This window comes from Gymnoscopelus braueri, assembly GCF_963280865.1.
Source record: "Gymnoscopelus braueri genome assembly, chromosome: 3".
NCBI classification, from domain to species: domain Eukaryota; kingdom Metazoa; phylum Chordata; class Actinopteri; order Myctophiformes; family Myctophidae; genus Gymnoscopelus; species Gymnoscopelus braueri.
This window is the reverse complement of record NC_137612.1, coordinates 3,628,947-3,653,789: the sequence shown is the minus strand read 5'-3', so window position 1 is coordinate 3,653,789 and position 24,843 is coordinate 3,628,947. Positions and strand designations below refer to the sequence as shown.

Below are 24,843 nucleotides of genomic sequence, written 5' to 3'. Positions count from 1 at the left end.
CAGTATATTAACTCACGTATGGTCCGTTGTACCACGGTGTTGCATATCTTACATACATCGTACAAGCTCACAACACAATGCATCCTCAACGCACTGTGAGCTTGTAGATCTGCTTATTTCAGTATACGACACCGTTGTATGATGAAGTATAAATGGGCTATAATAATGTGTCAAATGAAAGGGACGGGGCCACAAACAATATTAGCCTACTCACAATCTATGCAGAGAAACATCATACAAATATCTAAATTATCATCAATACTTATGAGCAGTGGTGGAAAAAGTACTCAAATGTTTTACTTAAGTAAAAGTATCAATACTGCAATGTAGAAGTACTCCGTTACAAGTAAAAGTCCCAAATTCAAAATGTACTTGAGTAAAAGTACAAAAGTATTGGTATCAAAATGTACTTAAAGTACCAAAATTAAAAGTACTAAAATGTTTGAAAATAGCAGATCTACAAGCTCACAACGCGTCGCATCGCGACGTGTTGTGAGCTTGTAGATCGGCTATTTTCAAATAGCCTAGGTATAAAATAGAGCTATAGTGGTTACTGTATGTTTTATAATGTAATAATTTACATCTGCAAAGTAACTAGTAACTAAAGTTTTCAAATAATTGTAGTGGAGTAAAAGTAGAATATTTTCCTCAGAGATGTAGTGGAGTAGAAGTAAAAGTACTGAAAATTAGAAATACTCCAGTAAAGTAAAAATTCCTCAAAAGTGTACTTAAGTACAGTACTTGAGTAAATGTACTTAGTTACTTTACACCACTGCTTATGAGTCCAATCACTCCATGCAGTGCGTGTCACGTCACGTGACAAGCTTTTCCATCCACTATAGAGTCTCCAGTCATCTTGAAGAAGAATCCTTTATGATGGCAAAACCCTTACAGTTTTGTCTCATACTGCATGGCCTGCAATGAGATTAGTTTTTTTGTTTTTTTTACAAATTTGATATATTTTTCATGTATTCATTGCAAACTAGATGTTTAATTTTCCATGTGTATAGTTGAATGTGGATGTCAAGTGCAGACGCACCACTGAATCCTCATATCCGGGAAATGACGACGCCACGTCGTGATGCTCCGAACAGTGCAGCACGGCATCGTGGACCGTGGCAAAGAGACGTCCCTTTGTGATGGACTCTGTGAAGAAGTCTCCGCACTCTAGCTGCTCTACCACGGAGGCTGAATGGAGCATATTAAGTTACCGGCGCAGATGCCACCAAGATCAGAGCTATTCATTAAATGCTTCTTTATAGCCCCAAAGCTATTATAGGGAGGGCGTTCACTTACCCTGACATCCAGCCATGTAGACATTAACATCAATCTCACTGAAGTCCTGGAATATCTGTTAACAGAGATGATAATATCAATATATATATATATATATATATATATATATATATATGTATATATGAACTTTAAAAGGATTAATGCAAAACATGAACGATATGTTCTTATAGAGAAAGTTGTGATCATCATAATTATCTCTATAACAACCAGATGTGTTGTGTTGTTCTTTGAAATCTGTTGGCAAGAGACTGCTCCCTAATTATAACCATGGGGCAAAGTCTTATATTAACATTCCCCTCCATCTGTTCCCAATGAGCCTCATTAGCACGATATCCTTTCCTGCTTATGTTAATGTAAATGATAACTCCTCCATGATGAGTGACTTACATTTTTCACCGTCTTGATAGCTACAGTGTCAATGAAGTTGGCCGTGGTGAGGTCGAGAACGATGGAGTGAATGTCCCAGGTCCACTTCCCCAGGGACCCCAGAGAGATCCGCTCCAGGTCTCGACTCAGAGTGTCATCACTGCTGGAGCCTATAGTGGTGGTGTCCCCGTCCTGCAGCTCAGACATCGACCCTAGGCTGCCAGTGTCGTCTGGAGCTCCTCCTCCTTTCAGGTACTCCCATCTACAGTCCTCCGGTGTCCGAGGTGTGTCCGGCATGACAAAGACCGTTCCGTTCTCCCTGCCACTATTCCAGTCATGGTGGTCTTCTTCCTGTGTAACATCAGTATCTCTCCAGCGGTCAGCCTCGTCTTGTACAGAGAACACAGGCTCCCCGGCTGCCCTCTGCGCTCGTCTCTGTATGTCGTTGGATAGAGAAGGCGTTGTTAGATTTGTTGTATTTGTTGTTGTTTTTTTAAGTTAAACTCTGAGAATACAAATGATACAATGTCCTGTGTGGAACCTTGCTGATCCTTTTATACTCCTTAGGGTCCTTCAGAGCTAAATTAACGCTCAGAGATTTTGCTGTGTATAAGGGCCACAGTCACAGCTTACATTTGTATTGATACAGGCACATCATACATACATTACATGAACACAACATTACCTCTCTCTTAGCTTGCCTCCTTGCTCTTCTTTCTGCTCTTCTCTCCCTGCGTCTTTGCTTTGCCTCCTGCCTCCTCTTATAGATAATCATTTTGCTGATGTCAAGCCCACTCTAAGAAATCAAAATTAAAATCAAATTATGATTATAATTATGATATATAATAATTCACACACCCTAGAATAATGGGCACTATTATTGAGGAGAATGGCTAACCACGTATATGTACTGTAACAAATAGCTATTATTTTCACTATAGTTGAACATTAGTTCAAAAGAAATAAGGGACAGTATTAATTATGAAATGTATTATTATTGCATAATCATTATTATCAAACAAAAATGATAAACCTTTTCTTTTAGGGCCTCAAGGTAGAGATCAGCATTGGCGAAGTACACTGTGGCGGAAGAACGGAATATAGTAATGCCTGGTACCTCTCTCACCTGTCAAATAAGAGAAGCATCACTGGCTATTAGAGGGATTTCTTTTTCATCTAAAACTGTTGTCTTTAGTTTGCTTTTTTATATTTTACCTCTCTGTGAGTCTCCATATCCACATAGAGTTCTGTACCTGGAACATGTCCCAAAATAGAATATGTTGGCCTAAAAGAAAAAAAAAGAATAACTAAAAGCTTTATCAACATTGGACTAGACAATGGTTTGGTTCTTTGAATTGTTGGTTCTTTGAATTGTTGGGCAAAATATTGCTGAAATCCATCAGTAAGGTAAGCAGTAGTACGTTTGCAGAGCTGCATAGATAGCTTACAACTGAGTCCTAAAGATGACAGTTAGTAGAGCAAAGGCCATGGATGCTGCCAGGCCCATGTCTAGATTAAACAGTAGCGTTGCTACCCAGGTGACCAACCACACCACCTAGGGATAAATGAGAGTATGACATGAGTATAAGCAGTAGTCAGCCATGATTACTAATAATGTGTGTGTATATATATATATATATATATATATATATATATATATATATATATATATATATATATATATATATATATATATATATATATACACATTATTAGTAATCATATATTAGTAACAATATATATATATATATATATATATATATATATATATATATATATATATATATATATATATATATATATATATATATATATATATATATATATATATATATATTAAATACACATTCAGTCATTCATTCATAAACATTGTTATTCTCTCACCAAATCAACCTTGCTGCTCCTCCACAGTCTAACAATGTCAGAATACTGCTTGAACATTCCCTTCAGATTTACAAAGACAATAGCCGCGAGCACTGCCTGAAAGAAGCACACTATTGTGATTATCGATCATGTATGAAATATCCATACAAAACTAATGTTAAGCCAGGCTTAAGCCATCACATAACAACACATAGTCATTGTCAAAGCAATTTTAAAGTGTACAACTTGTACAACCTATTCATACTGTACAGTGTGGTAGCAATACCTTGGGCAGCTCCTGGAACAGCGGGCCAAGCTTCAGGATGGTTACCAACACTATTATAGCTGAGGCCATTCCAGCCATCTGCAACAAAAAGATGCTAACGTTACCTAAAACACAAAGGTATTGAACTGACATAAACATTTTGTTGAAAACACACGCTAAGTAATGCAATGTCTGCCATTTAAAAAAAAAAAAAAAAAAGACATGCCTGCTGTGAAGTAGACTTTCAAAGTATAGGCATTTCAATAATCAATACTCATGCTTAGTCCTAGAAATAAAAGTGAATTAATATGGATTCACTTTAAGAGCGCGGCTGCATTAAAGCAGCACTATGTCACTTTTTAACAACCAAATTGCATATTAAGTCCCACGAAATTATAAAGTTACATGTTTAAGCAATAATAATCATCCTTCCATAAATGTCAGGGGGGTCCCTGCTACGGGCTTTACTGTATTACTATGTAATACTAAGTATTATTATTATTAAGTTATTATTATTACTGTGTATTACTATGTATTCTGCTTCTGATTCTGTTAGGGGAGACAATGAGTTTCATCCTGGCATTTACCGAGGCAGACCTGCCAGTCAAAGCAAAAACTGGCCAATCACAGCGCACGCCGGACATGCTTGCAGAGACTCTTGGGTAATGAAGTCAAAGACGTCGGCTGCCATGTTGTTTGTGTCCGAAGTGGCCACTGACACCCCAAAAGTACATTAGTGCTGCTTTAACCCATTAAGACCTGGAACTGTGTCATTTTTAGATTTGAGCTAAAAAGCATTATTTTACACTTTGGGCTATTCAAAAATAGCAGATCTACAAGCTCGTAGCGTGGCACCGAGTGCCGCGCTACGAGCTTGTAGATCTGCTATTTTTGAAAATTTGTGAAAATGTGTGCAAATCTTTGAATATATATATTTTTTTAAAGCGAACATTTTCAACTCAAATCTTTGCTTCTGGGGGGGGGGGGTCCCTGGAACAAAATATTTTGATGGGGGTCCGCGGCCAAATACATATCATTTTGGGGGGTCCTTGACATGAAAAAGATTGAGCACCACTGATATAGAAACATACGTTTTTTCAGAATACTGTTGAGATTTAGGAGACTCTCAATGGGTTAAATGAACATTTTGCAGTGTAGTATATGTAGGCAGGTATTTGTATTGGGGCCAATGTGCCGTCCCGTCACCTGTGTTTTCCCTCCTGTGGTCTCCTGGATGAGACTGCGGGACATGGAGGCGCAGACAGAGTAGCACTGGAAGAATCCTCCTGCTGCATTACTGAGACCCAGCGCTACCAGCTCCTGCAAACCGCATCATCACAGAGAAGGAATGCATTCAATCCATTCAACAACAACAAAAAAACAGGAATTTCTTTGTGGAGGTGATTTCTTGTTAGCAGTAGGCTACTGTAGCCATGAGATATGTCAGTGGTTCTCAACCTTTTCAAGCCGTGACCCCCCAAAATAATTATATTTGAACTGGGGACCCCACAGCCTGACAAGCACTTGGAATGTAGAAGTCACATTTTGTTTGACTCTGTTCCGCAGGAAAATATTGTGAAAATAGCCGATCTACAAGCTCACAATGTCTCGCCTTGCGAGGCATTGTAGATCGGCTATTTCTTATATTATGTGACAATTTGGCCAATGTTTGACCAGTTTTTATACTATAGTTTGTTGATTACTTTTGATGCAGTAATGGTCTTTTTCTTTCTTTCTTGTTTTTTTTTTGGCATTAAAAAGGTCTTAAAAGTCCTTAAATTGTCACTTCACGGTCATCTGGGGACCCCCCCCCCAAAATAATATGGGGACCCCCCTGGGGGTCCCGACCCACATGTTGAGAACCACTGAGCTATGTGATAAGTGTTCTGGTTTACCTGGTTACTATCCACCTTGTAGCCATGTTTTAGTGCAAATGTTTTTCCTAGTGAGATGGATATTGCATATCCCACGATGGCCAAGGCAAAAGCATCGCTGATAACTTCTCCAAACAGGCTCACGTCTGGTATACTAGGTGGACGTAGACTGGTAGACAGGTAGAGGGAATGTATTCAGCACTAAGAAACACCTAATAAATGATGGTTGTTATATGCACAACAACAGAAATATTGTAGGCAAGTGTAACCTTAACAGGGTGGAAAAGACTGGTAAAAGTTTTATGCAGGCAAATAAGTAAATGGCATAGAATTAACGTGAACAAAGCAATAATGTAACTAAATATAAATAGTTATAGTGCTTACCCACTAGGAATCTGTCCTACTACTGAGATAGTGTAGTTGCCGTTCAAATGAGTGTAGGACGATATCAATGTGGCTGTTACAATCTAATCACGGAAAGAGCCATTAATGTATGTACGCACACACACACACACACGCACACGCACACGCACACGCACACGCACACGCACACACACACACACACACACACACACACACACACACACACAATCATGCTAAACTGCACTTAATTTTATCCTGTTTAGAATTATGCACAGTTACACACCCAAACTAGAAAGAACAGAATCAGCATTTTACTACACTAATCATTAAGTATGCGGTAAAATGTGATCAATCATTTGCCACTTGTGGTAGTTATTTTGTTTCTAATCTTCTTGCTGAATCAAGCTACTGACACTGGGCCAGAACACTGAGTCAGCTCTTTTGATTCCACATGTCTGTTTTCCACCATCACAGAATAGACATGATAATCTGAGACTTTGATGAGTACTGATTTGAAGACAGACAGACAGACAGACAGACAGACAGAGACAGACAGACACAGACAGACAGACAGACAGACAGACAGACAGACAGACAGACAGACAGACAGACAGACAGACAGACAGACAGACAGACAGACAGACAGACAGAGACAGACAGAGACAGACAGAGACAGACAGACAGACAGACAGACAGAACTGACTGTAATGAGTTCCACTGGGATGGGCACTGGTAGCTTTGGGCTGAGAAAAGAGTTGAGCTCCTTCGCTGCAATGAGAACAACCATGGACACAGCACTGACCACCAGCGTGGGAAGATGTGTCTTGGGCAGCAAGGAGCAAACATCCACTAAGGTCTAAAAGCAAATAAATGCAGTTGAGACATGCAACATGTCATTACATATGTACATGCAAACACACACAAACAGGCCGAGGACTTACATTCACGCATATGCATGCACGCACAAGCGCACGCACGCACGCTCACACTCACACACACGCACAAACGCTCGCGCACACGCACACACGGACACACACACACACACACACACACACACACACACACACACATGCTAAACTGCACTTAATTTGATCCTGTTTAGAATTATGCACAGTTACACACCCAAACTAGAAAGAACAACTTAAACCATTGTAGGTAGAATAGTACAGACCATGGAACTCGTGCCAAACACTACAATAGATGATACTCACATACACCAGTGACAGAGGGCCAGTGAACCGTGTGGGTGACACTCCAAAGACGTACTTGAGCTGTGCCACCACGGCGTGGGCAGCAGCAGCTGTGGTGTAGGCACGTACCAGTGGCTCAGACAAATAGGTTCCCACAAATCCAAACTTTACCAGACCCAGTACCACCTAATACACAGAGATCCATAGACACATCATCACTTTGGATGAGATAACCATGAGGTCAGAGCAACGTCTGTCGTATTTACAGGGACGTCAAAAGATGGCCACCCTAGAGGGAATGGAAGTCCCGCTGCAGTACCCTCCTGTCGAGTCCTGACTGAGATCGTGACCACTCCACACCATGGCTAAACTTAACTATAATAACAGTGTCAAAACCTTAAAATGTATCAATTAAAGCTGCAATGTGTAACTACAGTATACTAGCAGGGAGTCAAACCCAGGTCCCCTGTGCGAGCTCTGCAATTTCTACAGTTGAACTCTGTTGGGAAGGTGAGGTTCGCCTTTGAATTTTATGCAATACCTATTGTCAACCAGCAGTGGTCCGACCGGAGAATCTAAATGTCTCAATAGAAGAGTAGGGAGGAGACCACTGCCATTGCTTTATATTTTATTAACTGAGGCTACCATACAGATTGATTAAAATAATGTTTTATTCTCTAAAATGTTATGGATTGCAGTAAAACTTGATGAATAAACCTCATGCCTAAACTTTACCGTATACAGTGCCTCACCTCAACTAACTTAATTTGTTTAAGTCAAACATACCCACCCTCCCATTCCTGCTGGATTTGTGATATACTTTACTTCTTAAAATTAGAAAAAAATTAAGTACACATTGCGTGGCTCTATCTCAAAATTCTATAAGGCATGGCAACCTTTTCTATCGCACGTTGATAATCTTGCACTTGAACCCCCAACGGAACCTGATTGAGTCTGTAACCTGTATATATGGCAGTAGCCAATCTGTTGTGTGATAAACCCTTGGTGTATACCTGCTTGACACCTCACTGACATGTACATTGCTTTCAATGAACATACCTGTGTTTACGTTTATAGACCATGGACTTTTTCTTTTATATATACGTGTTATTGGAGATTTTAAGTTGTGTATTTGTATTTGTTTTGTTGTCTGTTGTTGTTTTCCTTTATGTATGTTGGTTTTGTTGTCTTGTTTTGCTGTTTATATCCTATTCAATTTATATTTTTTCATACTTGAGATTTGTCTATCCTGTAACTTAATTATTTTGATCCTTTGGAGATACTCTGTTTATTTGCTTCAGTAATTACTGTATTACTTGTGTGTATGCAAAAAAAAAAAAAAACTAATAAACAAAACTTAATTTGTTAAAGTCATTCATATAGGCTACTTAAAGGGGTAGTTCACCCCCCAAATAACTTTTTTTCTATTGATTACTCACCCCATGGAGCCTTGAATTCATGGATATTTATTTATTTTTGTCGCATTCCTTCCTTTATTATTTGATTATAATAAATTTAGCCCCATTGATTCCGGTAGGAGACACAAATGCATTTGTGTCTCCTACCGGAATCAATGGGGACACATTTATTATAATCAAATTATTGGCTTAGGAATGTGACAAAAACAAAAAAATATCTATGAATTCAAGGCTCCAGATGGTCAGTAATCAATAGAAAAAAAGTTATTTTGGGGGTGAACTACCCCTTTAACTACATTAAATCCATGTCTAAACTTAATGCAGGACTTCCTTTCTAGCGTGGCCATCTTGGGTGACAGCCTTTTTTTGCAGACCTGGATGAGCCCTCCGAGGAGCGTGGTGGCAGCAGCCACCTGCACCCGGTACGAATCCCTGGCATCTATGTCCACCTCTGCATCCGCCGTCAGGTTGGTCCCGTTCGCCCTGAGGAAAGCCACGTCTGGAGCTAGTCTCTCCGTCACGCTGCCCACCATGATGCTGAGCACAGCAAATGTACCTGAACATATAGATTGACGAACACACGTGCATGTAAATCGGGAAGTTATTTGGACACACTTTGGGTGCAACGTTTCTTTTTCTATGACCTTACCCAGTGGCGGAAAGTAACTAAGTACATTTACTTAAGTACTGTACTTAAGTACAATTTTGAGGTATTTGTACTTTACTTGAGTATTTCCAATTTTCAGTACTTTTACTTCTACTCCACTACATCTCAGAGGCAAATATTGTACTTTTTACTCCACTACAATTATTTGAAAACTTTAGTTACTAGTTACTATTCAGATATAAACTATGATATAATGAAACATACATTAACCACTTTAACCCTATTTTATACCTAGGCTATTTGAAAATAGCAGATCTACAAGCTCACAACGCGTCGCATCGCGACGCGTTGTGAGCTTGTAGATCGGCTATTTTCAAATATTTAGTACTTTTACTTTTGGTAAAGTAAATTTTGAATTCTAGACTTTTACTTGTAACAGAGTATTTTTATATTGCAGTATTGGTACTTTTACTTAAGTAAAGAATTTGAGTACTTTTTCCACCACTGCGGCCTTACCTATGGAATTATGACGGGACGTCCCAAAAAAGAAGTAGATTAATGCTGGATAGAAGGACGTGTAAAGCCCAAACACGGGCGGTAAGGAGGCCAACAGCGCATACGCCATGCCTGTGAATAGCAAGAAAGAAGATGTATTTTAGTATAGCCTCCAATCAGGGGGCAGAAAAACAAAATTCTTCCACAGAGAATGAAGTATGTTGACTGTTGACAAAATATTTTGTAGCAGGTAAACTTAAGACAGTAGGCCTACAGTAGCCTGAGTGAATGAAACCATGGTGTCCCTAATTTGCGCATGTCATCAACATTAAAAATAGCAAATCTACAAGAACACAAGGCATTGCAATGTGACGTGTTGTGAGCTTGTAGATCAGCTATTTTTGATCAGTTTAGTAAGCCTTTAAGACCTGAGGCGATTCTTTAAAAAAATCTAAATCCTAACAGTTTTTTGAAAAAAAATGATAAAAAACTTTTTCACGATTTTTCAAAAATAGCAGATCTACAAGCTCATAGCGCGGCACTCGGTGCCGCGCTATGAGCTTGTATATCTGCTATTTTTGAATAGCCAAAGAAATCTAAAGTGACACAGATGCGTTCCAGGTCTTAATGGGTTAATAGGGCTTAGTTTGGACAGTACTGATACTTTACGAATCAATGTAGACTTCTGTCATACGGTACCTTGTGGCAGATGCATAATGCCCACACTGATGCCAGCGATGAGGTCAGGCATGCCATAGTCCAAGATAGAGTACCTGGGCAGCCAGTATAGCACAGGGAAGCTACCCACCACAGCGTGCTTCAGTTTGGGTATTGTACATCTGGTAGAGAATACATGAAGGGCACAAAAACATTTTTTTTTTAAACGATTATTGTTCCCTGATCATTGACGATTGAATCAGACTGTAGTATTTTTATACTTAATAATAGACTAGATTGATTTGATTTTGATCGATTCTTTTATTTTAAGACACCATTTTACGCTTACAGCATGTTTACAGTATGTTCACATTATACATTAAATTACAGCTCAAAATTATACAGAGTGTTCTGTCTTCTCTCCCAAGCTTGACAAATAAAATGTGCCACAACAAAAGCTCCTTTAACGAAACATATCACAAGTTTTTCATAATCATCTAACACAAGGAAATCACCACAAGTAGAAGACATGTTATTAACAAATGCCTCTCTTAATAACATCATATTTAGGGCAATAAAACAAAAAGTGAACCTCAATTTCAATTTCACCAAGTTCACAAAACAAACAGTATCTCTCTTCCTTCCTCTAGACACCTGCAGGCAATACATCAGCCTAGTTCTAGAGATTGTCAATTGCATAGAAAATCCAATTGATCTCAAACGATTCAATCCCATGCGTCATATATAACCCCGATCAAGATGCTTTGCCTTACCTGAGGGAATCTTTGAGACGTTCAGTCAGAGAAGGGTGAGCGTCAGAGTAGCTGATTCTCTGTGCTACTTCTTCCAGCCTCTGCTCATCCAGAACATCCCGTTCCACTCTGTATTTTCCAGGCCTGCGTGCAGATCCCATGGCATTGAATCTTTACAAGGTGTAATTTCTGCTCTCTCTAAAAGGAGATGAGAGATACTTTTATTCCATCTAAGTTTGATGAAACATTCGTAGGCCTACAACTTTCACCAAAGACCCAACAGCCAATGTGCTACCACTGTCACATGCACTATACATTGTATCGCCTAATGTTTAACTGTATAAGGGATGTAGAAATAATGATTAGTTGGCCTTTTTGCAATGGTGAAACCTCGCATTAATAAGCATGCCTTTGTGTTAATGATAGTCTTTAAGTGGAAAAACATTAACCCTCTGGTCCACAGAGGAAATGTGTCCCTGCAGTAGCCCTTATGCTAGCAAAAAAATGTTCCAATGAGTCATGAAGTTCAAACTTCAGGGGTTGGCATCTATTTCCAAAAAAACTAATCCTCGTCTACTGTGTACTCATTTATAGGCCCAGGTCAATTAATCTAGCATGTTTAAAATAGATCATCTAAAAAATATTCTTAGAACAAAAGAATGTACAAAAGAAAAACAAAAAAACATAATTTCTTATTAATTTATCAAACATAGTAGTAGGCTAATAGTCTCATATCTGAAGCAAATGTATCAGTTAGATTTTTCTTTTATTTGTTTGATGAGTGTTCATATTGCTGACTGGGCCTTTAAGAGAGTGCTGAAATCTGAATCCACCCTTGGTGCAATGTTTCATTTCAGTCATTCCAGAGCTGCATGCGCGTGACATGTGAGGTAGTCAAACCTGAAACCATTAATGCCAGGATAGAGAATTTGACAGTCTTGAGACAGTTCTTGTCTCAAAGTGAACTTCTAAGAGACTAGAAAGCACAATGTGTTTGTCACTGTTATTCTTTGAAAAAAGCCATGATCACACCAGTTTCTCTGACCCCACGTCATTGGTGTGTGTGTGTGGTCTATTTTTGGGTACCTTGCTCAGAGGGGCTGGGCAGAGGGGAGGGCAAATAGCTTTGTCTCTGGCAATGTTCCCCTGGCCCCTTCTCAACCCCCCTTACCAGTACTTTGACCAACATCAACAACATGTGCCGTGTGGCGAAAGAGCACGAGAGTATACTCGTCTTTATAACTTAAAGATATCAGCAGGATTACTTAACACCACTGGGAGTTGATGAGTTTGGTAAGATTAGTGTGCTTACTGCATGGGCCCAACTAATAATGCATGATTAGGACTGATACCAACCTTAACTGTGCACCCCTCTTTGACAATGGTCATATTTCCCTGTCTTGTGTTGTTGTATTTCCCTCTTGAATACAAATAATTACTGTAGTTTACAGAGATATGCATCCTTTATAGTCCATTAGTCATGTGGACAACTTGTGCAAACCTGCTATTATGGTTATGGTGGCTTTTATAAGGATTAGGATGATGGACATTAGTATTGCACAATGTTTGAAGCATGTTATTGGCCATTTGCAGTATCATTCTGGAATGACACCAGTGTTCATTTTGACAGCAAATTCTGTTTAGTCTTAGTCTTAGTCTTTTGAATAACCCACCGTTTAGTTTTAGTCCTATTTTAGTCTTCTGAAATTGTTTAGACTTAGTCTAGTCTTGGTCGACTAAATATCAAAACCTTAGTCTTTTAGTCTTGGTCTGAGTCGACAAAATTAACACTGAATGACACAGCAATTATTTTCTGTGGGAATGCAAAGAAGAGTTAGTGAAGAGTTACAGCACTGCATCTAAGTTTGTCTTATTGATTTGAGTTCTCAGTAACACAATAGCCATTGCTGTTTGATGAGAAATGTGCAGTATTTATGGTAACAGATTAAATGCAACCTTGTGTTTCTGTTTCTTTATTATAGAAAACCCATTCGGAAAGAAACGACCCCTTTCAGTAGTTGACTGTGTGACTGTGAATATCATCTTTTTAAGATAACCATCCAGTTATCCTGTTGACATTTCTATATTATTGCTGCTGACAAGGGAATCGATTAGTATGGATCCTAGAGCCAAACATGGGCTAGTGCTGCTGGACCAGCTAAGAAAGATGAGGGAGACTGAGAACCTGACAGATGTGGTGCTGGTTGCAGAGGACATCAGTTTCCCCTGCCACCGCGTTGTACTGTCCGCCTTCAGTCCCTATTTCCGCGTGATGTTCACCTGCGGCCTGCGCGAGAGCAACAACAGGGACATATTCCTACGTGACACCCCGGCAGACAGCCTGGCCCTGCTCTTGAACTACATGTACACCTCGGATCTCCCGCTCACCAACGACAACGTGCAGGGGATCTCCATCGCGGCCTTCCTCCTGCAAATGGACGAGGTCTTCCGTCGCTGCAAGTTGCACATGATAGAGAACATGGACGTCTCCAACTGCCTGGGGGTCTATTATTACGCGCGCGAGTTGGGCGCGGAGGAGTTGGCCGACAAAGCCAAGCGTTTCCTGCGGCAGCACTTCGTCCGGGTCTGCCAGTGTGACGAGGTTCTGGAGCTGGAGGCCCACCAGCTGGGAAAGCTGATAAGCTCTGATGACCTCAATGTCTCGAGAGAAGAGACCATCCTGGATGTGGTTCTGCGCTGGGTCAAAAGCAACGCTCTGGGGTACGGAGAGGGCATTGGAGAGGGGCGCCGCCAACATCTCCCAGAGCTCCTCAGGAAGGTCCGCCTGCCTCTCGTAAACCCCGACTACTTGAGGGAGACCGCGAAGAGGAACACGGACCTGCTGGCCGACGCCGATTGCCTTGAGATGCTGAACGAAGCGCTGCAAGTCACGGCAATGCATCCTTCAGCCGCGCCGCGCAAACTGAAGCTGCGGTATGGCATGGAGACCACAGATCTGCTGCTTTGCCTTGGTAACGACGGCGGGGGGATTCGGTCACGATATGGCAACTATGTCGACAGCAGCTTTTGCTACGCCCCGTCCACAGGGCGAACCTACTATATCACTTCACCTCGCTACGGAGACTCTCTGGGCTATGTGGGCGCGGGAGTTGTAACTGAAGGAAATGTCATTATAGTGGCGGGAGAAGCAAGTGCACGCAGGATAGCCAGACAGAAGGACATAAAGGTGGACATTTTCAGGTAAGAAGAATATATGCATTATTTAAAGGAATAGTTCACCCAAAAAATTACTTATTTTCTATCAATTACACTCCCCATGAAGCCTTTTTTTTGTTTTTGACGCATTCCTAAGCCAATAATTTGATGACTGGGTGTATTTCAAAGGAGTCTCTTTGAGTCTCCTACCGGATACATTAGCATCTTTCTGACTGTAACCAAATTATTGGCTTTAGGAATGCGTCAAAAAAAGGCTTCATGGGGAGTGTAATTGATAGAAAATAAGTAATGTTTTGGGTGAACTACTCCTTTAACTGATTACACTAATGTGCAAATGATGTGCATTTGATATGAACTTGACATTTGTTTTTACCTGCAAATATGTTTTGCTTAATCTCATGGTTATCATCTGGCACCAGGTACAAAGTGGAGGCCCAAGGCTGCTGGGAGCACCTGAGCTCAGCAGAATACCGTGACTCCTACGCCCTGGGATCCCTGGGCGACACTCTGTATTTGCTGGGCGGGCTGATGAAGCTGAAGAACGAGTGCCTCATCACTAACAGCGTGGAGCGCTGGTCTCTGCAGGGAGGGCCCTGGCGCAGCGCAGCCCCACTGCCAATGCCTTTGGCCTACCACAGCGTGGTCAGGCTGAAAGACCGCCTCTACGTCATCGGCGGTCGAACTCCACAGGTACGGTACAGTATGATTCGTAATCGACTCAAATGATCGCTTATCGAACCCACCCCGTTATGTCAGTAATTGTGTGTAATGTAGATCATACAACAACAAGATATCTGTCTCACACGGAGGCAATATTCTGTATTTAAAAAAGGAATAGAGTCTGCACACAGTAATGCTCGAAAAGCTCCGATTTGTATTTATTGCGTTTGTCAACGTTTCGGCCTGTTCAGGCCTTCATCAGGACATAATGTCCTCATCAGGACATATGTCCTGATGAGGACATTATGTCCTGATGAAGGCCAGAACAGAACGTTGACAAACGCAATAAATACATAGCGGAGCTTTTTGCACCTGGGCCACGGATGTGCGTGCACTACCTTTTTCAAATGTTCTGTATTTAGCCATCATTGTGTCAATGGGTGAATGCTCCTTGTCCACTCCGCCCATCCCCCCCAGACCTCCCTCATCGACGATGAGCCTGATCGCCTTAGTAACCGCCTTCTGGAGTACGACCCAGACAAAAACAAATGGACGGAGCTAGGTCCCATGAAGTTCTCAAAATACCGCTGCGGTGCTGTAGCACTCAATGGTGAAATCTATGTAACAGGTAAGTTTAGTTTAATCAGTAACATCAGTGGAATTATTTAATTTGATAAACTTCCATTATATTTTATATGAAATACACACATAGATATTGTGAATTATCTTCATGTTTCTGTTGTGTGCCTGAATGATAATAATTATTATTAGTTACTGAGTTGGAGGTCTTTGATGTTAATCAGCTTGATTTCCACTCACAGGAGGCATTGGCTGTGAGGGTTCAGACCGTGGGCAATCACGTCGATGCCTGGATGTGGTGGAGATCTACAACCCTGATGGAGATTATTGGAGGGAGGGTCCCTCTCTCCCGTCTCCACAGCTGTCACTGCGCACCAATGCCTCAAATGCAGGCGTGGTGGGTGGCAAGCTTTATGTGTGTGGTTACTACAAAGGGGCAGGTAATGTAGTAATGCATAAGTATATATCTTTACATGCAGTGGTGGAAGAAGTACTCACATTTGTTACTTAAGTAAAAGCATCAATACTGTCAATACTCTATTACAAGTAAAAGTCCGGTATTCAAAATTTACTTGAGTAAATGTATAAAAGTATTGGCATCAAAATATACTTAAAGTACCAAAAGTAAAAGTACTCGTTATTCAGAATGTCCCATTCCACAAGTTTTAAAAATGCACTGTATAAAAGATCATTTGAAAATAGCAGATATACAAGCTCACAATGTGTCGCCAAGCGACGCGTTGTAAGAGTACAATATTTGCCTCTGAGATGTAGTGGAGTAGAAGTTAAAAGTATTGGAAATTGGAAATACTCAAGTAAAGTACAAATACCTCAAAATTGTACTTAAGTACAGTACTTAAGTAAATGTAGTTAGTTACTTTCCACCACTGCATGTACCTATAATTATTTCACACTACTGTTTACATGTACTTGTAACTTTGACTTTACGTACCTTTTCTATTCCTGGATTAACCCTTCAGACCGTCATGATGACATCACAAAGGACCTTTTGGAACTGGACCCGTGGGAGAACCGATGGAGCGTGGTGGCCCGGCAGGCTCTGATGCATGATAACTATGATGTCTGCCTGGTGGCCAGTCTCAACCCCCGGGGCCTCATGGCCCCACCTGCGGACTTAGTGAGACAGTGACACCTTTGTCAAATAAGCACTAGCAAAGCCCAATTCATACTTTGTCGTATGAATTGGGATCATAATTATGTATGTACAACCAATTTGATTCAGTGACACATGTGTCATTCATTTTGTTATTTTTCGGTGAGTGACACAGTCGCACAACAAGAGCCATAATTGGCCATAATAATGAAGTTGAGCTACTCGTGTGGTGTAGTTTGTCACCCACTAAAAGGCAATTATTTTTCAAGCACAAAAGTGACTGAGGCTGCTGCACAATATATATCTGCATTTAAGCACTTTTTAAAAATAAGATAAGGATAATTACAGTAAGATACTGTAGGACTTTGTAAATATGTGTTGGTTTTTATCTTCTTATGTAATGCCTATAGAAACGTTTGATTGCTTAAAATATACTGCTATATTGAACGGAAATTAGTGTTAACTGGGATACAGAATTTCCAGACCCTATTTTTAGCACAATACTCATGATAAAATGGTACCATTTTTTTCTACTTGGTCTGTGTCTCATAGGAGGGCTGTGGACAGTCCAGAAACCCATCTACCAGTGACATCATCGATAGGCATGATTTTTTTTCCTAACAAGATTTCAAATTTTTTATTTCGATTTTTATTAACACGAGAACAATGGCTTCTTTTATTGCATTGCAACTTTCCAGGAATAGAAAGCCTGCAGTTTCTATTAGCTTGGATTCCCCATCGATGATGTCACTGGTAGACGGGACTCTGAACTGTCCACAGCCCTCCTCTGAGACACAGACCGAGTAGGAAAAAAAATTGTACAATTTTATCATGAGTATTAGTGAGGACCTATTATATGAAGATAGGTTGTAAAGCGGTGAAGTCGTCCTTTAAGAACAAGCATATGTTTTGTTCCAATCTATCATGAAAGATACACCCTAAAATGTAAAAAATATATTCTTAAATAAAAACAATCTTGACCTGATGGTCAAGATTCAATGTATCCCCTGAGCAAGCAGGCGGGCTCTATTAGCTCAATGGTAAAAAAAAAAAAGAATTCAGCACTTGCACAGGAAACCGGGTTCAAATCTGGGGTAGAAGAGGAAAGTAAACTAAATGAGTTTATAAGCCATATGCTCCAAATGGATTGCATATTACATGACAAAAATAATCTGTAAAGCATTAAGTGCTTTGAGTTAAAAGATAATGATGCATTATATCTTCTTATCCAATAATCAATCCACAAGATTTACCAAGTATTCATAACCCTCTGTAAACGGAAAAGCAATTCGCTTTATTATCAATGTGTAAAATACAATTAACAACAAATGTTGTAATAAAAAAAAAAAATCATCCATGAATATACAATGTCATCCCATTCATTAAATTACATCCACTGAAACATTTTTGTTTTTTGTAAACATACAAGAATAGCCTATAGAAAATCCCAGTTCAGCCCAACACAGGGGTCCCAACACAGGGGTCCCAGAACATCACTGGTACCACTGGTACACGGTGAGGAAGTGAATGTTGGATGTGCTTGTTTCAACAATGGAGACGGTCAGGACATTGACTATTCTAGGCCAGGACCAGAGTACAATAAAGAAAAGGAAAACAATCCAATATTGCAAAAAGGCCATTTTAAATCAGGTGACATGTGGGGATGGATGGTCATATGAAGGAACACGGTGCACAATTTCTTTGAACGGTCAGAACAGCCTGCCATGCGCTATAGAAAGCTCAACTTGTGTCGCATGTAAAACAGAAATGCATTTAGGTCAGAGTACAGTATAAGACTTGACTGGTATTGATCCAATCAATCCAATCCATTGGGGTCAATAAACCTTTTAAGGTGTGAAGGTTATTAACAATTAGACCAAACATATTGCAGATCAGATCAGGTTAGTGGTCTAAACGTTGAGTAAATTAGGATAAATGTATCAGTACAGCGGCTTAGTGTATAACATCTATTTTTGTGTTACAGGTTTTGGAAAAAAATAATAAGTTGAAAGTCATTTATGCCAATTATGGGTGCTATTGACATCCTGTAGGTCAATTAAATGTTTCTCATCTCCACCGTTTTTCCATCTTAAGCATAACACTAGACTAAACATAACGATATGTCAATCAACCAACAGTTAATTTGTACAAAATCAGACATTTATAGTACATTCTGAAAAATATAAACAATTTACTCCTCATCCGCACTGAATGGGTCAGAGTGACCAAAGTCAAACAACTGCCACAAGCCTTTGGGTGTCTCTGAGATCCCGGCCTTGGTCTCAGCTGGTAACTTGTCTAAGACCGTCTCAATCGCTGCAGGACTGCTGCTACTCCCCTGAGACCAAAGGTTGAACGGGGTGATGAAACATCCTTTGCCTACGTTGGATCTGGTTTCTCTGCTCTGTGACTGAGGGGCTGGTTTGACGTTGACTAATCTGTTCAACTGACGGTCTGGTTTGACGTTAATTAAACTCTCTGATCGAGGTTCTGGCTCGAGGCCCTGCACTACACTCTTTAACTGGCTGTCTGGTTTCTTACTGACTAAACCCTTTGGATCATGAGCTGAAGAAACACCTTGCAGATTGATGTTGTAAGTGGGAGTCTGGCTGTTTTCATACCAGATAGTCCCCTTCCTCCTTTGCGGTAGCAGCAGCGGTCTTTTCTTGTTCATCTTACGACGCCGAGCAGTAGGTCTGCTCTTTACTCTGATGCAGCTGCCCTGATTCTGGGATGGTGGAACTTCACCCTGGCTGTTTTCAATCTGGCTGAGTGGAAGCCACTTGTCCTCGGGTTGGCTCTTCTGCTCTTGATTGAAGAGTGTTTGTGTCAGCCCTGGGGATGTCTGGATCGTGATGACTGTCAGGTCTGGAGATTTCTGGATCGCGCTGACTGTCAGGCCTGGCGATGTCTGGATCGTGCTGTCTGTCAGGCCTGGCGATGTCTGGATCGCGCTGTCTGTCAGGTCTGGAGCTTTCTGGATCGTGCTGACTGTCAGGCCTGGCGATGTCTGGATCGTGCTGTCTGTCAGGTCTGGCGATGTCTGGATCGCGCTGTCTGTCAGGTCTGGAGCTTTCTGGATCGTGCTGACTGTCAGGCCTGGCGATGTCTGGATCGTGCTGACTGTCAGGCCTGGCGATGTCTGGATCGTGCTGACTGTCAGGCCTGGCGATGTCTGGATCGTGCTGTCTGTCAGGTCTGGCGATGTCTGGATCGTGCTGTCTGTCAGGTCTGGAGCTTTCTGGATCGTGCTGTCTGTCAGGTCTGGCGATGTCTGGATCGCGCTGTCTGTCAGGTCTGGAGCTTTCTGGATCGTGCTGACTGTCAGGCCTGGCGATGTCTGGATCGTGCTGTCTGTCAGGTCTGGCGATGTCTGGATCGTGCTGTCTGTCAGGTCTGGAGCTTTCTGGATCGTGCTGACTGTCAGGCCTGGCGATGTCTGGATCGCGCTGTCTGTCAGGTCTGGAGCTTTCTGGATTGCGCTGTCTGTCAGGCCTGGCGATGTCTGGATGGCGCTGTCCGTTACTCTCACAGGAATGGGCTTTGTAGAGTGCTTTGAGACCAATGTGTTAAGGAGGGTCACAGCCTCTTCAGCATTCTTCTCCAAGCCTTTCACACGGGAGCCAATTTCTGTGGAGGCCTCTCCAGTCTAAAGTCCAAGCATAATAAATAATCATACATCAGAGTCATTCATCAGAAAGGTTATTAGCCACCAAACCACAAATCAGTGTTGGCATCCTTCATAAGCTACATACTAATTACCTTGAGCACGTTTTCCTCTATGTCTGTCAGGAGCTGTTTTTGTGAACTCATTTGACTCAGCATTTCCTCAAACTGCTGTGCAATGTCATTGTGAAGGCTGGAGAGGTTCTTCTGCACTGTGATAAAATGAATGAATAGAAAAACATACATACATTTATTTACACACACTTCAGGATCCCTGTGGCATTTCTGATATAGATAAGAAAACAACAACGTTTACAAAGTTAAATAATGTTTACATTGCATAACAGGTAAATAGCTCCATCTACTGGTCCTGGGAAACCAAATGTATTGAGTATTTGTATCCAGGTATTACAGGATTTAACCATTCAAAAAAACTGCATGGTGTAAATTTATATTGACAAAAATACAAACATGATAGGAATCAGAAGAAAACTTACATGCTGTTGAAAAGCTGTCAAATCCCTCTAAGATTGTTTTGCATGCAGCAGTGTTCTTCTCTGTGTCATTGACTGAATGTTGCATCTGAAAATAAATCAGCAACTTCCCTTTACATCTGAATCATAAAAACAAATATGAACTGTGTAAAAAATATAATTTTCATGACTCACATGATTGAGTGTTTCGCGTAAATGAAGACGTTCCTTGGCTAAAAAGTCACTGATAAAACAAGAACAAAATCAGACTGATGATTATTTTTCAAACAGTATAAATTCAAAACAAACGTTTTTTTTTTTTTTTTTACTATTTTGAAATGGTAAAAAATGAGTACCTTTCTCTTCTTTCTTTTGCCCTTCTCTTGTCCTCTTCAAACTTGTTATCCAGGACACCAATAGCCCTTTTGTGCACGTCTTTACCATCAACTCCGAACAGGAGTGGTTTAGTGTGGTAATAATTTATCAAATATTTAGGGTCACTTCCCTAAACAACAACACATATGGAATTGACAGATGTTTAGGGAGCACAGGTGAAACTTTGTACCACGACAACGATACTACTAAAATGTATGTGATGGCTATTGTATTTGTGTTGTTAATCATCCTTGTTTTAAAAAGGGCAATTGATTTATAATAGAATATAATTTCACATGACAATCAGTTTCTGTCTCCTAAAACACCAATTGTTAAATGAACACTTTATTCATATGAAAATGTTTGCTCTAAACCATTAACGGTTTCTGTAAATGTATCAAAGGCATTAAAAGGAAGCCTCCTGAATGAATTTGTACTTTTGGCTGTTCTCATAGTTCAATCCCCATACTCTAATGATATCACTACAATTTTACAAGATGACAAAAGGCTACATTAGGTCCTCTTTCACAAGTATAATCACATCAATCCAGGGGGTTACCAGCACTAAATACAGGTACACTTATAGCCAGTGGTGGAAAAAGTACTCAATGTTTTGACTTAAAATACGTAAAAGTATCAATACCACAATGTAGAAATAAGTAAAAGTCCAGTATTGAAAATGTACTTGAGTAAAAGTATAAAAGTATCGGCATCAAAATATACTAAAAGTACCAAAAGTAAAAGTACTCATTATGCATTATGTCCAGTTTCACAAGTTTTTTTTAAATGTATGAAAATCCTTTGAAAATAGCAGATCTACAAGCTCACAACGCGTCGCGGTGAAACGCATTGTGCGCTTGTAGATCGGCTATTTTCAAATAGCCAAAGCATAGGGCTGAAGTGATTAATGTATGTTTTGTATTAATAATCAAATTCTGCAAAGTAACTTCTAACTAAAATGTGCTAATAATTGTAGTGGAGTAAAAGTACAATATTTGCCTCTGAGATGTAGTGGAGTAGAAGTAAAAGTACTGAAAATTGAAAATACTCCAGTAAAGTAAAAAAATTAAAACACCTTGAAGGTGTACTTATTAAGTACTGCACTTGAGTACATGTGCTTGGTTTACTTTCCACCACTGCTTATAGCCAATGATTTAGTAGTGTTTGAGACATATATATATATATATATATATATATATATATATATATACATATATATATATATATATATATATATAACTCCAGTACCTCTGAGCTTTGCTGGGAGTTCCTTGAAAAGAGAGTCTCCTGAGAGTCCTGACTCTGTGTCCGGGGCCCCAAGAGACCCTGGGACCCCGGCATAAACTGTGAGTCTGTTGAACTGGAATATCCACTGGTGGATGCATTATTCCTGTTGATGGTTTTAGTCCCAGTAGATTTGGTAAATACAAATAAAAACACAAAAATAAGACATAGGCACTATGTACCATGCATGTATAACAGTTATTCTGACAAAGTGGGGAATCACTTATCAAAGTTAAAGGAGGAGTTCACCCAAAAAAATATCTTATTTTCTATCAATTGCACACCCTATGAAGCCTTGAATCCATGGATTCTTTTTTGTTTTTGTCGCATTCCTAAGCTAATAATTTGATTCCCGTCTCCTACCGGCTAATGTATCCGGCAGTGGTGGAAAAAGTACTCAAATGTTTTACTTAAGTAAAAGTATCAATACTGCAATGTAGAAGTACTCCGTTACAAGTAAAAGTCCCGAATTCAAAATGTACTTGAGTAAAAGTACAAAAGTATTGGTATCAAAATGTACTTAAAGTACCAAAATTAAAAGTACTAAAATGTTTGAAAATAGCAGATCTACAAGCTCACAACGCGTCGCATCGCGACGTGTTGTGAGCTTGTAGATCGGCTATTTTCAAATAGCCTAGGTATAAAATAGAGCTATAGTGGTTACTGTATGTTTTATAATGTAATAATTTACATCTGCAAAGTAACTAGTAACTAAAGTTTTCAAATAATTGTAGTGGAGTAAAAGTAGAATATTTTCCTCAGAGATGTAGTGGAGTAGAAGTAAAAGTACTGAAAATTAGAAATACTCCAGTAAAGTAAAAATTCCTCAAAAGTGTACTTAAGTACAGTACTTGAGTAAATGTACTTAGTTACTTTACACCACTGGTATCCGGTAGGCGACACAAAGTAGATTATTTGTGTCTCCTACCGGAAATACACACGGTCATCAAATTATTGTCTTAGAAATGCCACAAAAACAAAAATAAATCCATGAAATCAAGGCTTCATGGGGTGTGTAATTGATAGATAATAAGTAATTTTTTGGGGTGAACTCCTCCTTTAAGACAAGACGGGTCATCAGTGGTGGAAAAAAGAACTCACATGTTCTACTTAAGTAAAACTATCAATACTGCAATGTAGAAATACTTTACTGTACCAGTAAAAGTCTGGTATTCAGAATTTACTTGTGTAAAAGTACAAAAGTATTGGCATCAAAATATACTTAAAGTACCAAAAGTAAAAAGTACTCAACATTGTGCAGAATGTCCTATTTCAAGTTTTCAAAACATGTGTGCAAATCTTTTGGAAAATAGCAGATCTAACAAGCTCACAATGCATTGTGAGCTTGTAGATCTGCTATTTTCAAATGGTCGAAATGTATATAGGGCTGAAGTGGGTAATGTATGTGTAAGAGCCATTTGATTGTGTCTCATTTGATGACATCATCACCGCAGGGTGCGTCAAGGCCAAGGTTGCCTATAGGTACTTAACAATTAAGGTCTGTAATCAGCGTCAGGTGTTGCCAGTGGCAGAGCTGGTGGTCTGTATATCCTCTGTGTTTATTTGTTTATGTGTTGATTTAATGTATGCTAAAGTGATCGGCACGACAAGGCTACAGAGAATAAAACATTATTTATGAATTCCATGGACGTTTGGACCCTCAGTATTTGAACACACGTCAGAACTTCCTCGGCAAACACAGTATAGTGCCAGAAGTATGGGAGGACTTCTGTCACTACACTTAAATAGCACCTCAAGTATAGGACTTGGGCGCTACAGTATGTTTTGTGATAATAATCCAAATCTACAAAGTAACTATAGAACTAAAGTTTTCCAATAATTGTAGTGGAGCAAATCAAGTACAATATTTGCCTTTGAGATGTATAGTGGAGTACAGTACTTGAGTAAATGCACCAGTGGTGGAAAGTAACTAAGTACATTTACTTAAGTACTGTACTTAAGTACAATTTTGAGGTATTTGTACTTTACTTGAGTATTTCCAATTTTCAGTACTTTTACTTCTACTCCACTACATCTCAGAGGCAAATATTGTACTTTTTACTCTACTACAATTATTTGAAAACTTATACTATAGTTACTATTCAGATATAAACTATGATATAATGAAACATACATTAACCACTTTAACCCTATTTTATACCTAGGCTATTTGAAAATAGCAGATCTACAAGCTCACAACGCGTCGCATCGCGACGCGTTGTGAGCTTGTAGATCTGCTATTTTCAAATATTTAGTACTTTTACTTTTGGTACTCGAAGTACATTTTGATGCCAATACTTTTGTACTTTTACTCAAGTAAATTTTGAATTCTAGACTTTTACTTGTAACAGAGTATTTTTATATTGCAG

At 39.8% G+C, this 24,843-nt stretch overlaps 2 protein-coding genes across 2 annotated transcripts; one reads left to right on the top strand and one right to left on the bottom strand.

Moving 5' to 3' along the window:
• Nucleotides 1-982: 982 nt before the first annotated feature.
• Nucleotides 983-11,307, bottom strand: slc26a6l1 (solute carrier family 26 member 6, like 1; the record flags this gene model as incomplete). Its single annotated transcript, XM_080425049.1, has 18 exons — nucleotides 983-1,188; nucleotides 1,297-1,351; nucleotides 1,684-2,097; nucleotides 2,348-2,458; nucleotides 2,696-2,788; nucleotides 2,878-2,947; nucleotides 3,111-3,217; nucleotides 3,547-3,642; nucleotides 3,812-3,889; nucleotides 4,997-5,110; nucleotides 5,686-5,833; nucleotides 6,049-6,131; nucleotides 6,731-6,883; nucleotides 7,239-7,403; nucleotides 9,010-9,191; nucleotides 9,759-9,869; nucleotides 10,437-10,576; nucleotides 11,168-11,307. 18 exons carry the CDS (start codon nucleotides 11,305-11,307, stop codon nucleotides 983-985), a joined length of 2,466 nt encoding a protein of 821 aa, XP_080281175.1.
• A 1,028-nt stretch (nucleotides 11,308-12,335) lies between these two features.
• On the top strand, nucleotides 12,336-16,897 carry kbtbd12 (kelch repeat and BTB (POZ) domain containing 12). Its single transcript, XM_080423999.1, has 6 exons — nucleotides 12,336-12,439; nucleotides 13,129-14,347; nucleotides 14,743-15,013; nucleotides 15,461-15,611; nucleotides 15,805-16,002; nucleotides 16,543-16,897. The coding sequence occupies exons 2-6, from the start codon at nucleotides 13,263-13,265 to the stop codon at nucleotides 16,710-16,712; spliced, it is 1,875 nt and encodes a 624-aa protein (XP_080280125.1). The 5' UTR covers nucleotides 12,336-12,439; nucleotides 13,129-13,262; the 3' UTR covers nucleotides 16,713-16,897.
• The last annotated feature ends 7,946 nt before the right edge of the window (nucleotides 16,898-24,843 follow it).